Source organism: Seriola aureovittata, chromosome 16 (genome assembly GCF_021018895.1).
Source record: "Seriola aureovittata isolate HTS-2021-v1 ecotype China chromosome 16, ASM2101889v1, whole genome shotgun sequence".
In the NCBI taxonomy this organism is placed as follows: Eukaryota; Metazoa; Chordata; class Actinopteri; order Carangiformes; family Carangidae; genus Seriola; species Seriola aureovittata.
Genome location: NC_079379.1, coordinates 16,259,600 through 16,275,021, shown reverse-complemented (window position 1 = coordinate 16,275,021; position 15,422 = coordinate 16,259,600). Strand labels below are relative to the sequence as shown.

At 41.8% G+C, this 15,422-nt stretch overlaps 1 protein-coding gene across 2 annotated transcripts in view; it reads right to left on the bottom strand.

The window, feature by feature from the left end:
• Positions 1-15,422, bottom strand: part of rapgef5a (Rap guanine nucleotide exchange factor (GEF) 5a) — a 49,594-nt gene that overhangs the window by 4,198 nt on the left and 29,974 nt on the right. For both annotated transcript variants that reach the window (XM_056399103.1, XM_056399104.1), the window contains exons 10-25: positions 12,968-13,113; positions 11,769-11,869; positions 8,176-8,254; positions 7,935-8,079; positions 5,853-5,944; positions 5,715-5,745; positions 5,204-5,282; positions 4,764-4,913; positions 3,616-3,725; positions 2,738-2,860; positions 2,048-2,223; positions 1,863-1,953; positions 1,731-1,781; positions 1,512-1,599; positions 1,290-1,354; positions 258-312 (exon numbers count right to left, since the gene is read on the bottom strand). In XM_056399103.1, the coding sequence (XP_056255078.1) occupies positions 258-312; positions 1,290-1,354; positions 1,512-1,599; positions 1,731-1,781; positions 1,863-1,953; positions 2,048-2,223; positions 2,738-2,860; positions 3,616-3,725; positions 4,764-4,913; positions 5,204-5,282; positions 5,715-5,745; positions 5,853-5,944; positions 7,935-8,079; positions 8,176-8,254; positions 11,769-11,869; positions 12,968-13,113 (1,582 nt within the window). The remainder of the gene's footprint in view (positions 1-257; positions 313-1,289; positions 1,355-1,511; positions 1,600-1,730; positions 1,782-1,862; positions 1,954-2,047; positions 2,224-2,737; positions 2,861-3,615; positions 3,726-4,763; positions 4,914-5,203; positions 5,283-5,714; positions 5,746-5,852; positions 5,945-7,934; positions 8,080-8,175; positions 8,255-11,768; positions 11,870-12,967; positions 13,114-15,422) is intronic.

Below are 15,422 nucleotides of genomic sequence, written 5' to 3'. Positions count from 1 at the left end.
TGTCTGGAAATGGTTGCTTAGAAACTGTAACAGAAAACTGAGTGGGAGAGACAAAGATACAGGTGCAGTACACTGACTCGACTACAGATGGCAGTACATTCCTCACAATGAATGGATCCAAAACATCAACACCCCATTTGGTATAACATTTTGTCAGAGAGGGGAGGCAATGAACCTAAAGAGCCCTGATAACTTATCATTTGTGATGTTAGGATCATTTGTACCAATTTAATTCACCCAGAAACGTGAAGACTGACCTGGTTGGTCGCTTTGGCAGTGGCGAATCATTCTCACTGTGTCTGCGATCATATGCTGTTGGTTAGGAAGAAAACATGTTGCATCAGTGCGATGCCAAACCATCAAAATCTAACATTTTAGAGCAGATTTGTCCTGCCCCATTGCTATAAATAACAATATAAATGACATCTTCTTCAAAGTGAAGCAGATCTTATTTATTTGATGGAAAACAGATGTGTCAGTGGTCACTTTTAATGATTGAGATGAAAGTCAGCAGTTAAAAAGAAAAGATGCCATTCATGCAAAATAGAGCTTGGTCTCAGTGAATTCCCCCCAGTACAGTATAAATAAAGGTTTCATTCTGTCAACTCCTTAATCTCCACCTGCGCTCTGCCTCTCCATCACTGGTCTTGTCCTGCTGCAGCAGTTTTCTTCTCTCAGACCTGACAAATGTTCCCCCTTTCTACTTACGTTAATTATGCTTTTTTCCACTGACCAGAATTAATTATCTAGCCAGTAGTCCTGTTTCAGCGTCTTTCTCCTCGCACCACCCAGGAGTGATTCTACTGTTTCAGATTAAGTTGCTGAAACAGGTTTGAATTAAGAAATTGTGATGGGCATTTTTTGACTTGACAGACCAAACAATTAAATTGATTAATTGATAAACCAATCATCAGATTCATCTACAACACAGTGATTACTGTATTTTACAGCTCCAACTTGTGATTATTAAACAAACTTCAACTTCAGAGTTGTTGTTGCAAATCAGCACCTGATTGTGACCGACTGGCTTGTTTGAGTTTTTATTTTTGTGTTAGCAACATGCTGGCCCTGTCCACACTGAAACCCAAACTGCTCCCGATGGTCAGGCCATCACTTTGCATGGTAACTCGATGCCACTTATGAGAGTGAATAGGTGAATTATCTATATAGTTACTGGATGACATTTTAAGCCTTGTTCAAAGGTAAGGCAAAATTCCTGAAAGGTCACTTTCAAACAGTTTGAAACAAACTCAAACACTGAAAGACATTACAGAACTGAGTGGACTCACCAGCTTCTCAAAGTTGACCAGGTTGTCATGGAAGGTCTTATTTCCCTCGTGGATAAAGGTGATATCTAAGAGCAGTGGACAGCTGTATTAAAGTGTCATTCATCAAAAAAACAATAAAGTCTTGGTATGCTGTGTGTGTGTGTGTGTGTGTGTGTGTGTGTGTGTGTGTGTGTGTGTGTGTGTGTGTGTGTGTGTGTGTGTGGGGAGGGTTGGAGATGATACCTTTCAGGAGAAGAGGCATGAAAGGGATCTTGGGAGGTTTCATCCTCTTGAAGGCCTCTCTGTAGGCTTTGTGGTTCAGAGATGGATCCTGAAGAAAGATGGAGGAAGAGAGAAAACAGAGTAAAAGAAAAACGATGAGAGAAGGAAGTGAGATTTCAAGATTTGATTTTTCAAATCGAAAGAGGAACTGCAAATACTGTATCTCTGTCTCTGTCTCACCGTGATGAGTTCCAACTCTGAGAAAAGCTTCTTGAACTTGCCCGGACATTTCTGAAGGGAAGGTTTTTGGTCAGAATTAGATTTACAACACAACGTATGTGTATAAATACACTAAATAAAACACACACTCACCTCCCAGGTTTGGTTCAGTCGGCTGACAGCTGCTGTGTTGAGACCCATGATGATGGCAAATGCGGAGTTCAAATTTCTTTGGGCTTTACAACTACAAGCACAAAAATGCATCAAAATGCTACCTCGACGTACTTGATATATACACTTTTATTTGTGTATGTTCGAGTGTGTGTGCGCGTTCTTACTGAGCAGCGATCTTGATGAACTTCTTGAGCAGCTGCACTCTCTTGTTGAGAGACACACACATGAGCACCTCGGACATGACCCACTGCTGGACCTCGTTGCAGCGCTGGAGCAGGACTGAGAGCGCCGCCGTGTGGCTACCAGGAGTACGGCTGAGAGTGTAGTACACTAGCTCTTGCTGCATGGGAAAGGTGGAAAGAGTGTGAGTGAAAGACATCAAGCTTTTCAGAGGAATGCATCCCAAAATATCTACTCCCTTTAAGAATGTAATTATTTGACGGTAATCAGAATTTTCCAGAGGCCCACATGACATCTTAAAATTGTGTGTTTTGTCCAACCAATAGTCCAAAATCCACATATAATTAAGTTATTATAAAAACAGAGGAAAGCAGCAATTTCTCACATTAGACAATTAGAATCCAGCACAAAACATTGTCCAGATTTCTGAATGATACAATAACATCCAAAATATCTGTGCTCTGCTTCACCATTTTCCCAACAAATATTCAGCTCTTCCTGGAAGCCGCTCAGCTGCAAGAAGACTTTCTGTACTCATGATCCAGCCAACTCTTGTAGAGCATTTGCATCTTTAATGCTTATGCCCCAGCAATCTGTCATGAATATGAATTTATTATACCGTACTGTCTGCATATGCACCACATGCATATATTTGTGTGTATGAGAGTGTATACCTCGTGGATGGATTTGAAGAGGCTCCAGTCCAGGTGTGTGAGAGCAGCTGCCACATCCCAGGTGTTGATGCCCAAGAGTCGCACAGACCTCCTGCTTAGCTCAGCGCTGTCCGTCAAAGGAGGCTGCATATACACAAAGAAAAGGTAAGTTAGTGCGAAGAAGGATGTCGTCGCCTTTATATCGCGTATGCTCAGAAATACAGTATATGCTGTACATACAAATATGTACTGACTATATATGGAATCTCTAAATACGATAAACAATAGAAACAATGTCTCACATTCATAATAAACTACAGAACAATGATGCTAGAGAATCTACAGGTTTGTTAATGACAGGATGCTAAATATACATATCCAGGCAAGACAAAAAAAAATCCCTAAACTGCAGTTTGTCAAATGCCCAATAGTGTAAAATGGTTTTAAGGATTCACAACTTAAGCTCCAATCTGAAAAACATGTCATTTCAGAAGAACACTTTGCCCTGATGCAGCACTTTCCAATCCTGCCGTGACGGTATTAATTGTGGCTCACACCTTTTCTCTCCTTTTGAGTCAATGTTAATAACAATCACCTGACCTGAGTCTCTCCAGCTTGCTTATAAAGCATGACTCATTTGTGACACTGCGAAAATATGTCACAATGAGTCATGGGGAAGTAGAATATTTATTTTCAAGCCTGATTTAGCCAGAAGATGATAAAGAAGCAGGCAACAATATCAGAAGCAGCAAATGCCCAAATAATCAGATCTTTGAGATCGTGGTTTGCTTTAAACCTACAAGATGCACCTTTAGCCTCAATCAGCGCGTTGGAAACACATGGAAAGATTGAATGTTGCAGAATGACAGAAGCACAAACAGAGCAGTGCATTTACATACCAAGATCTCAGTGAGATCCCTGCGACAGGCCACAAGCTTTCCCTGTGGGGTCAGAGACTCTGAGTACACACAGTCACTGGGCTGTAACACCCTCCGCTCTGCAGAGACGACTATATAAAGAAAAGGAGAGAGAAGGAGAGAGAGATGATGACGATAATCTAGACTGTCAAACCATGGGCCAGGGGCACTCTGCAGCTGCTAAGGGGTTTAGCAGGTGCAGCAGCTCAACTAATAATAAAAAATGTAAATAAATTTTAAAAAAAGAGAGAGAGTGCATGAAACTAGTTAGGTAAGCAAGCAGAGAAGTCTTAACAGTTAGCTAAGTAATACATGGTTAAAATAGATAGCTAAAGTAATAATGAATAAACAGCTGAAATAATTAACATTGGCTGAAAGTAATGAATACATTTTTAAAATAGTTAAAAGTAAAATAAAAAAAATAGAACGATAAATGGTTAGTATAGACAACTAGTGACTGAAATAGCTAATAGCAATGTATAAAAGGTTAACAGCTTGGGGTGGTCAAAGGGTACAGATGACCCCAGCCCAAGGCCCAGGAGGGGCCCATGCTGAGGTCATGCAAAGCTCTATCTTTGACCCTTAAATGGGATCAAGTATAACAATTTTATAATCACAGATAATACAATTTATATGTATTCACATGTGAATATGTGTTGAGAGCACATTTCAACTTGTCAACAGATACCCCACACCCTTCTGTTATTGTGACAACGGTGTGGTTGAAACACTTGGCCAGTCAGATGTGCAAAACAAACATGTGCTGCGAATTGAACAGCACAGTCAAGATGCCAAGTCACAACCAGTCATGAAGGGATAGCAGCTAAAAAAGATGTGGGAGAGGAAGAGGAGGACAGCAGCCAGCCAGCCAGGGCAGAAGCAACAGGTGAGACTGACAGCAAACACAGGGATAAAGCTGTATATATACTGTTCAGGTACTTATTGGTCACAAAGTACTTGGCAATTAAAATATTTGCATTGGAGCAACTTATACATGATAATTGATAAGATACTGTAGGTGGCGTGAGGGTGGGAACCGCTGGTGTAGAAAATTTTTATTCTTGAGGGAATTTAATACTTATGTTTATATGTTCACTATGTACTGTGCGTGCATTTCTTTGAGTGCGTACCTCCAGTGTGTGAGACCACAGCGAGCACCATGTCTTCCTCTGCTCTGTCCATCTTCAGACCCACAATCCTCAGCAGCTCGTGGGCCTCCAGTGACGGGTGTGTGTGGACGCTCAGGTAGGAGTCAGCGCTCACGTACACGCAACAGATAACTGAGAAATACATAGAAAATGTTCACAGTAGATGGCTACAACAAAAATACTGAAATACTGTAAAATAATAATGAAGCAGATGCAGAAAAGACTTAAGTGTTTATGGAGAGAGGCTGGAGTTAATTCTTGTCAAGTACTCAAGCACACAAAGAAGCTGAACACGGTGTATTTAAGCAATTTACATGTGCACACTGAAATTAAAACTCACAGACTGTCATTATGCATAATTGTGTACAGTCCTGGGCAGTGTGTTGTGTATGTGTGTGCATGAGTTTGTGTCTGCTACTCACCCTCTCTGGTCTCAATCTGCGGACTTCGGAGCTGCAAACAGTTTTCCTTCAAACTCAACTGCTGATACATTTGTTTGCTCTGAAGGAGAGAGAGCAGAAGAAAGATGAAGATGCATAACACTGTTTATACTTCACTGAATATTGTGATGCACTGACAGCATCTGTATCATCTCCTATATTACTGTTGCACATCTATGAGTTTAAGCTGTCTATTCTATAATGTATGATTGACTATACTCTACTTTTTCCTCTAATTTTCTAAATTCATGGTTTACTATTGGCATGAGCGGCTAATTTAAGTCCTGGAATTGTTGCTCAACGTCAGCAGATACAATTGGGAGCTTGGTTATTTGACTGGTTTTCAGGACACCTCTAATACTTAACAAAATCATACATTTTTATACCATTAAAACTTTTGAAATCTAGAGCTAATGTCATATCAGTAAAATATAACTGACAGTTTCAAGCATCATGGGTTTTGTAAATATTTCCTCTCATCTGTTTGTCTTACCTTTTGGTTTGGAGGACAGTCATCCACAGTGCTGTGAGAAACAAGCACAAATGTGAGGAGGGATGCAGGCAAGCATGGGGGAAACAAACAAAAAAAAAAAAGTCAACAAAGGCCCTGTGCAGAGACAAACCCACTTACTGTCTGCGACGCAGAAGTTTCTGGAACTCCTTCAGATCTTTCTCCAGTGTGGGGAACTCGTACAGATCTTCTAATACACACCTGTACAGAGTCTGACAGACAGAGAAAACGAAAACCAAGATCTGTGACATTGCAACCACAATCTCATGTTAACACTTGTTGACTGATGGTAAAATATTTGTTTGTTTGGTCCATCAGAAAAGCTGGCAACTGGCTGCAGGATTAACATTTGAATGGTCTTTGGCTGCTCTCAGACTTTAGCTGTACTGTCAACCACGCACAGACACTCTAACCATCGTTCTACATTGGCTCCATATCAAACAGATATCTGACTAGCTGCCCGTTACAACAGAATTATGATGGTTAAAAGAAGGCAAGCAAATTTTTTATCAGGTTGGTTCACCCAAATCATTTCCCACAAAGAAAATTTGCCTTTTGGGCTAAAAGAGATGCTGTGGATTGGATTCCAGAGGTTCACACCAGACATGGATTGAAAAATGGTCAGAAATTCATTTTGAACTTTGCGCAGATCTGATCAGCAGCTACTGGTTATTAGTGTCAAAGGAGGTTCGACCAGTTATTGAATCCATGGATCCATTCACTTCCTCCACCAGCACTGTGAATGCTTAATGGGTCTGTTCGATAAAGACATGAAAGATTACATTTGTTTGTGTTTTATGAGACTGTCTATACTTCTGACATGGATGAAAATCAGATCACATTTTATGACCAATTAATGCAAGAAAAAAAAAAATATCCAAAGGGTTCACATACTTTTTCTTGCCACTGTAAGCTATGACATACAACTGAGGTTAAGAAGATGATCTGAACCAACAAAATAAAACTACATGGTATTAACATTCCACTCTGTGCTGCTCATTTACTGAGTACCATCAAGTGCAAATTATGCTGTGAAGGTAGATTACATTAAAAAAACATGAGACAAATTCTGTACCTTGTACTTAAATGGGTGACTGGGCACGCTCTGTTGTGTCTGTGTGCTAGAGTGTGTGCATGGCAGAGCATTAGTACGTAACATGAAAGCTCAGGGGAAGGAAACATTAACAACTTGCAAAGACGCACTTACGTATGCACACACGAACGCACCACACACACATCCACCTGCTTATCGCTGTCATTGACCCACCATAGCATCCCATCCCAATTCCCCTCTCATTCCTCTGTTACTAGGCAACTATCACCTGGGTTACACACTCCATATGAGATTATACCCATGCCAACCCTCGCACTTTGGTTTCCATGGCAACCCGGCACTGAGCAATGGAGCTGTCAGGTTTCAGAGGGTGAGTGTATGCAGCTGTTGAGGGTGTGCGTGTGGATGTGTACATGTGTGATCATGTTACATGTATGTATGTGTGTGTGTGTGTGTGTGTGTGTGTGTGTGTGTGTGTGTGTGTGTGTGTGTGTGTGTGTGTGTGTGTGTGTGTGTGCGTGCAATGGTCGTCACAGGCATTCAAATCCGATTTGGCCCACTATGTGAAAATATAGCAGGAACACAGCAGATAGAAGCAGGACTTGTCATGAGAAATGTGACAATGATGTGACTGAGAATCTGTATGTGTGTTTTCAGTGAACACGGTGTCCTGTGTAGATACTAGTTTTTTCTTATTTCCATTGTTCCTTGTGATTAGATACTCTGACATAAAAACACAAAGCCAGATATTATGATCAAACCCAAATTCATATGATAGATCATGAAAGTGCCCGTATTTTTCTCTTATTGTTTGGTCCTTTGTCGGAGGGATGAGATAAAAACAAGGTTCCCCCTGCAGGCTGAAAAAGTGTTCAGTTTAACAGGAGATGCAGCTAACAAGTACATCAGAGAAGACACATACACACACACACACTGCAGCTCAGATGTCCTGTTGTGCAAAACCCCATTTTAGATCAAGACAGAGACAAGTGAAGATGAACGAGACCTCTGATGTTCTTTAGTGACACATGTAAAAGGACACCAGAGGATCTTTTCAAATACAAGAAACAGAGCGAAAGTAGAGATTTAAAAAAAAAAAAAAAAAAAAGAAAAAATCAGTTGTGGTGATGAAACGAGTAGTGCCGCACCTTCATGAAGCTCCTGACGTGCTCCTCTTCCTTGAGGAAGTCCTTGTAAAGCCTGCTCCAGTGGGACACCAGCTGCAATACCTTACGCTTCCTGAAGAGGGCGTCCTTGCCCTCCTCCTGACCCCTGCAGCGGGCGCTGCTATAGGTAAGAGCGGTCAAGGAGACAAAGCAGGTTTAGTGTGGAGGCAGAAAGGATATGAGTGTGATTTATGTTTTTACACGTGTTTGCCAGTAAGGATATTGTCCCAAAAGAGCCTGACAGAGGTCATGGGTGGACATGAACACCAGGTAGGTCAGCAGGAAGTCATCCAGCAACATTTCTGAAACACAGGAAACACACCATCAGCCACTTAATAATTTGTCTTACTTGTAGATTAAGTAACATGGAAGTCTCATATTTTCTTCCTTTGTTCCTGACATCAACTCTGACTTCCTTTGTCTCCATTATGAACTAATGAATGGTATTTCCTTTATGTCAACCACCTTACAAACATAACAAATACACTTTATCACCTGACTGTGATGTCTCGCTCAGCTATACAGAGCATTTTAGCATCTTTCAGCTCGTTGTTTTGTTTTTTGACATTTTATGCTACCTGCCCAGCACCAACCAGCTGACAAAGTTTGAGCCTAGCTGGTGAGCTGAATGCTAATGTTGCTGAATGCTAATATCTGTTGTCTTTGTAAATAAGCAACTGTTCGCTGACAGGTTCGCCACATCAAAGGAGAGTTTGGGATCTCCACTGGAAGTCGAAATAAAGTTCTTAGGTTTGACCAAAGTTTGGTTGCGCAGCATGGATTGTGAGTTGACGTTTCCAGCCACTGTCAAATCTCTTCCAAATACACCCACATACTCCTGATGAAGTTTTAATGAATCATACCATAGAGATGCAAACATGCTTATTTTTCTCAAATATTAACTTTGATTGTTGCTTATTTTGTCATTATTTTATGTTATAAAGAAATAAGAGACAGGGAGTTTTTTCAGGGTCTTCAGGAAAAATCACACATTTACAATTGCATTTACATCACCACCAAGAGGTTTTTTTTTAATTCATCAGAGTAGAGTGTGTCAGGTGTGTGTGTTTGTGTGTGTGAGACTCAGCAGGTGCTCAATGGGTAAGATCTGAATATAAACAGCCCTCATGGCAGATGGGTAATGAGCCATTGTTGGTGTTGTGAGGGAGCTGAGGAGTGTGTGTGTTTGTGTGTGTGTGTGTGTGTGTGTGTTTGTCTGTGTGTGTGTGTGTGTGTGTGTGTGTGTGTGTGTGTGTGTGTGTGTGTGTGTGTGTGTGGTGTCAAACTGTTTCCCTGGGAAAATGTGTGACCCAAATATGGCTCCGTCAGGCAGAGAGCAAAGAAATCAATTATAGAAGACTGAGCAGAGGCCGCAGCATTAATATTTGAACAAGTGTCTTCTCTTTAGAAATAAAAACACAACTTTTCTCGAGAAATATTTTTAGGCGGGTCTGACTGAGCTTATCACTTTTTCAAAACACTGGTGGCTTACGTTCCTGTCATTTTCTCTTTTCTGAGCCCTTTTCTCTTCAGTCTGTGGATGTAGAGCTCTTTCTTGACCAGATATCAGTCTTTTCCCTGCTATCCGTTTTCCTCTCTCACTCTCAAATTTAGCACCCCCCCCCACTACACCCCCATTTTTCATTTTCTCTTTCTCGCCTGTTACATTTCCCCCTGCTACCACTCTCCTCCTACGCTCGCCCTCTCTCAGCTCTCTGTGATGATAAATATCCATTTTCTTCTTCAACATATGCCCTCTGCGTTTGCCCGCTGGCACACACAAAGTCAAACACATACACTCAGAGACACAGCAACACGCACACACACACACGCACACAGCACCCTGATGAATAACTCATTCAGTTCTGACCTTGGGGAGTTTATCTCTTGCGAGAGGGAAAGGAAAAAGAGAGAAAATGTGTGTGTGCTGAACTAATCGCAGTAATCTGCTGCTGTGTTTTTTGTTGTGTGTGTTTTTATGTGTACATGGGGAGGGGTGGTTGGGGTAATCGCTCTCTCTCTCTATGGAAGCGTGTTCAAGCCTGTTCAACATGCTGCACAGCTAAGCCCGCTAAAACGGCACACTGATGCTCAACACCACCCCAGAGGACCTACACATACACACACACACACACCCTCATGCTTATTCAGTGCACACAGACCAAAAGATAGACACCCAAACACAGAACCAGAGACAGCCAAACATGCACATACACTGTTGATCTGCATCCCTGCTTCTGCCTCTCCCTCCGCTCCCTCTTTAAAAAAAATTTTAAAAAATAAATCAACCTAAGCCTTAAAAAAAGTGCGTCTTTTTCTCTTTTCAGTGAATAAATATCAGGCGCTCTTCCTCCACAAAGACCATCTCAGTTCTCCCTCTCCCTCTCCTACATTCATCTCTCCCTCTTTCTTCCTTTGCTTCCTGCAATTCAGTGAGATGGCTCCCTGTGGACTGCTGGGAGCTGGTGGTGCTGAGGAGTCGATACATAAAGACGCCTTGTCTTAAAGCAGTACCAACAGGCAAGAGCGGGGTTTTATAAAACACAGGTTGAGACCCAGATGTCCCTGAATGAAGTATGAAATATTCGTTTAGTGGACCTGGGCTCCATGGTGATACTGAATTTAATTAGAGGAGATTAAGATCCGTTAATGATGACAAGAAATTTGTTGGTATTTTAACTAACATGCATTTTTCTTTTGATCGGTATTATAAGAATTATCATCTTATATCAGCAATATTGTAAAGACAAAAAGGGCACGTTGCCAGTACATTATAACACAATTGGGGACGCTGTGGTTTGTGGAGACCATCTTAACCCTGAAACTGCTTTTCTCCACTGATGGTAAACTGACTACCTTAGCAACTTGGACTATTAATCAGACAAAAAGGATATTCAAACATGTCACCTTGTGAGTTCATTAAGTGCTTTTCAACTTCTTTTTAACACTTTATGTGCTAAATGATCAACTGAAACAGTGAAGACTTTCAGTGTCCGCTCACTAATCTGATATAAAATAATTCACAAAACACTTCCTGAGGTAAAACAGTATAGTAGTACTATAAGTGCTGCCCTGTCAAAGAACCCAGTAGCCAGTAATAGACTTGAGGATTGTGAAAATGAGACATGACAGTTAACAGCCCACTGAAATTGTTTGCAGCAGAAATGCCTACGAGCCCCTCGGGGGAATCGTTTCACAAACTCATTAGAGCATTTAACCTCTTGAATGTTCCTCATACTTACAGGCAATGACATGGCTGAATGAACGCACACACACATGCACCTGGCTGTGGTGTGAGGGCTGACTGACTCATGCAGCCACAGATCCACACACACACACACACACACACACACACACACACACACACACACACACACACACACACACACACACACACACACACAAACACACGCGAACAAAGGCAGTACAAACAAAGACAGTACAATTGAGATGAAGTGCATACCTCCCGGGTTTTGACCCACCTCAGGGAAGTTGAAAGAGACAGAAAGGAACAGGCTGGACTGTGTTGTAACTTGTGTGGCACTAAAAATGAAATTCCTTGGAATGAGAGGGAGGTGTGTTGCTTAGTCTTAAATATACCTTTGGCCAAAAAGCTAAAGAGATAAACAATTCAGCTGCTTTATTTATATGACAAACTGCTTCACTAAGTTTTGTTTTACTCTAATTCTAAGCCTTTCTATCGATCTTTCTGTTTATGGACATACAGTCACATTGTGTGCATGCATGCCCTGTCATTGATGTGTGCACACAGTGTTAACAAAACGTGTACTCGTGTGTGTGTGTCTCCAAACTTACCGCTCTCCCTGCTCTCTGGCGCCCCTCTTTGGTCATCCAACCGCAGGTCACTTAGTAGGTGCTCCAAGATCTTGAGCGGCGTTCCCGACACCACCACGTACCTGTAAGACGCAGAGCCGCGACAATCTTCCTCACTAGGGCATGAAAACAAAGTGCGACAACTTCCATCCCTCTTTCCTCCCTCCCTCTTCTCCTCCTTATTCTCCTCCACGTCGTCGTCATCGATGTAGCGGAAGTGGGGAACATCAAATGTGCTGATTTCTGAACTGCTAGCATTTTCATCATGATTTCTATCCTCATAATCATCTTCATCCTCATCATCTTCATCATCTAGGTCCTCCTCTGCTTCTGCGAGCGTAGCTAGCTCGGAGGTCATCTTCATATCTGAACACTTCCGGAGGATCAGCCCTCATTTACGCTTTGCACACCCAGGAAGGGTGCTCTCCTGTGGGGTAAACAGCCTTGCCGTCTGCCCCTGTCAGCTAAGAGCTTCAGAGATTAAAACCCTCTGTCTGACAGCTCCTACAGTAGCACTCAGAGGGAACTGATTGCTACTGATGATGCTGAGCACTGTATACACACACACACACACACACACACACACACACACACACACACACACACACACACACACACACACACACACACACACACACACACACACACTTAACCTGCCTGTCACTGACACTCCCTACATTGTGCCTTAGGTCTTGGCACATACTGACTTAAATAAACACAAAGACAGACACTGTACAAAGAAATCAACTTTGAGGAAATGCTTTTACACACACGCACAGACACACACACACACACACACACACACACACACAGACCAATACATATGATCCTAAACGCATACACTGCTTTGTGGAAGGAAGTAAACCATTCTTGGTGTCATCTTTGTTTGCCTTTCAGCTGAAAACAAAAAAGCCATTCTCTTCTTCCTGCTGTGTGCCAGAAGCTAAAGCATACATTATCTTAGACACACACACACGCACACACACAGAAACACACACACACACACACACACACACACACACACACAGTGTTGACAGCACTGCTGATATGCAAGAGAGCGTGGTTGCAACCTGAGCTCCCAAAGTAAAAAACTGAAAAAGAGAGGGAGGAGTACTATGATTATATCTTTTGTTGCAACTGTTGGTTTGGAGGGCTCTTATTATGTAGGAGGAGGGACTGACCTCTTGTCGCAATCCTCCTCTCTGGACCCACCCCCTGACGATGTGGGTGAGGGCCGGTCCGACGGCGACGTCACTGATGATGTCACTCTCTGCAACACCAACACATCCCGTCCTCTCTCCTTCAGACAAACCCTCCCCACTGCCTCCTGAGGGAGAAAAAGAAAAAAAAAATAGAGTGAAAAAATCAGACAGACAACATGTAACAAAATGAGGCAAGGTCTAAACTCTTAGAAAGTTGACATTATAGGCCTGCTGTAGCTTATTAAATTATAGACTGGTAAATGCGCACGGTATATGACGTCTGATCAGAAACGATAAAAATTAAAGGACATTTGTTCATCAGAGAGCAATGAAAACTTTATTTTCAACTGTAAATTGTCTCGCTCAAGAGTCAACATTGGGATCGCTTTCCACTGCTGGAGACAGCTCTTAAAAGGAATGAAGATTGATGTTGTACGTACAATGTTTCCTCAAGACTGGTAAGTAAAGTTAATGCTAACGCTAGCTACGTAGCAATAGCAGAATTTACAAAAATATTCCTTTAAACAAATTAAAGGGGTCATAATGACAAATGTTTTTTTTTTTTGTGTATGTTTATGTTAAAAAACAAATATCACCCAATATATCAGTCAGATTTTTTAAATTCTCAAATACCAATATATATATATGTCAACTTTAGCAATCCAGTATCAGTTGGGCTCTAGTGTCCAGACCCTTTCACACAGTAAATGCAGCACACACACTCCCACATCAATCCATATGTGATAATAGGGGGAGGTATTACATTTCCTGCCTTTGAAGGAAATGGTATTGTGTAATAAATACAAATGGGGACAACTGAGAACGTGGGCTGACATTTGAAATAATCTCCTGCTCCAAAAATGAACAGCAACATGATCTGTGACTCCGACACACCGACACACACACACCTGCAGTGACAGTGCAATAGGAACTGAGCTCCAGATGGACAAAGGAGCACAATAAGAAACAGCCTGAGGAGAGGAGAGAAAAAGGAGAAGAGAGTGGGAGATCAAAGGCAGAGAAGAGGAACAGGAGGAGAGATAAAGAAGCAACGTCTCCTCTCCAGCTGCTCGCTGCAGTCTCCGTCGCAGCCAGAGGGATTGAGTAGCAATCACAACTGACACAGAGAGCTCTGTGCCGGGCTGCCTTTCTGTTGCACTGTTTCTTGCTTTAAGACACACACACAGGGAAACATTATGTAGGACTGCACACAGTTGTGTTTAGTCATATGTCAACATTTACAGTGGCAAGAAAAGTTTTTGAGTCCTTTGTAATTCCCTGTTTTTCTGCATTCGTTGCTCATAAAATGTGAACTGATCTTCATCTAAGTCACAAATGTAGACAGACACAGTGTCCCTAAGCTAATATCACACAAACAATCATAATCTTTTGTGTCTTTATTGAGCATAGCTATTAAATATTCACAGTGGTGGAGGAAAAAGTAATTGAACCCTTGGCTTTAATAACTGGTTGAACCTCCTTTGGCACCAATAACCTCAAACAAACTCTTCCAGTAGCTGCTGATCAGAGCTGCCCAATGTTCAGGAGGAATTTCCGACAATTCTTCCTTCAGAGCTGCTTCAGCTCGGACATTCTTAAGATGTCAGGTGTGAGCGGCTCCCTTCATCTCTACTGGATTATTGTCTGGGCTCTGACTGGGCAACTCCTACAGGTGGATTTTCTTCGTTTGAATTCATTCTGTGGTAAATTTACTCTGATGTTTAGGGTCATTGTCCTGCATCATTCAGCTTCTACTGAGCTTCAGCAGGTGGACAGGCACACTGACATCATGATTTTTGTTGGTTACGAGTTCAATTAGATTCTGTTTGTCCTTTACTGTAACTTCGATGAAGATCTGACCATATTACATTTATACATAAATGCGGGTAATGTCAAAGAGTTCACTTACTTGTTCTTGCCTCTACAGATGCCACAATAACATAATATAACAGTGGGGAGTTGTTTCATTGAACAAAAAAAAAAAAAAAAAAAAAAAAAAAAATCAGCTGAGGCTTTAAAAAAGTCCTAAAGCTGGAGACGGGTGCTAAGGTTCAAACAAAGTGCCAACAGTGCACTAATCAATAACTGTGATCACAACTTCTGGAATCTGGATTTTTACTGTAGACATTGTGGAGCCCTCACACAGAGCACTTTTAATGCAGTCACAGATACCTTTATAACACACAAAAACAAGTCAATAGACACACACACACACACACACACACACACACACACTCTTTGTGATCGTCTGATGAAAGGAGTTGTCTGATCCTGAGAGACAGCAGGTGGGATCTGTCTTGAGTCACAGAAAACAATATGCCCAAAGTGATGCATGCGTGCTTGTGTGTGTGTGTGTGTGTGTGTGTGTGTGTGTGTGTGGACATGCCCTGATGACTCATATTCTACTGAAGTACGATACAGATGTTCAGCGGGC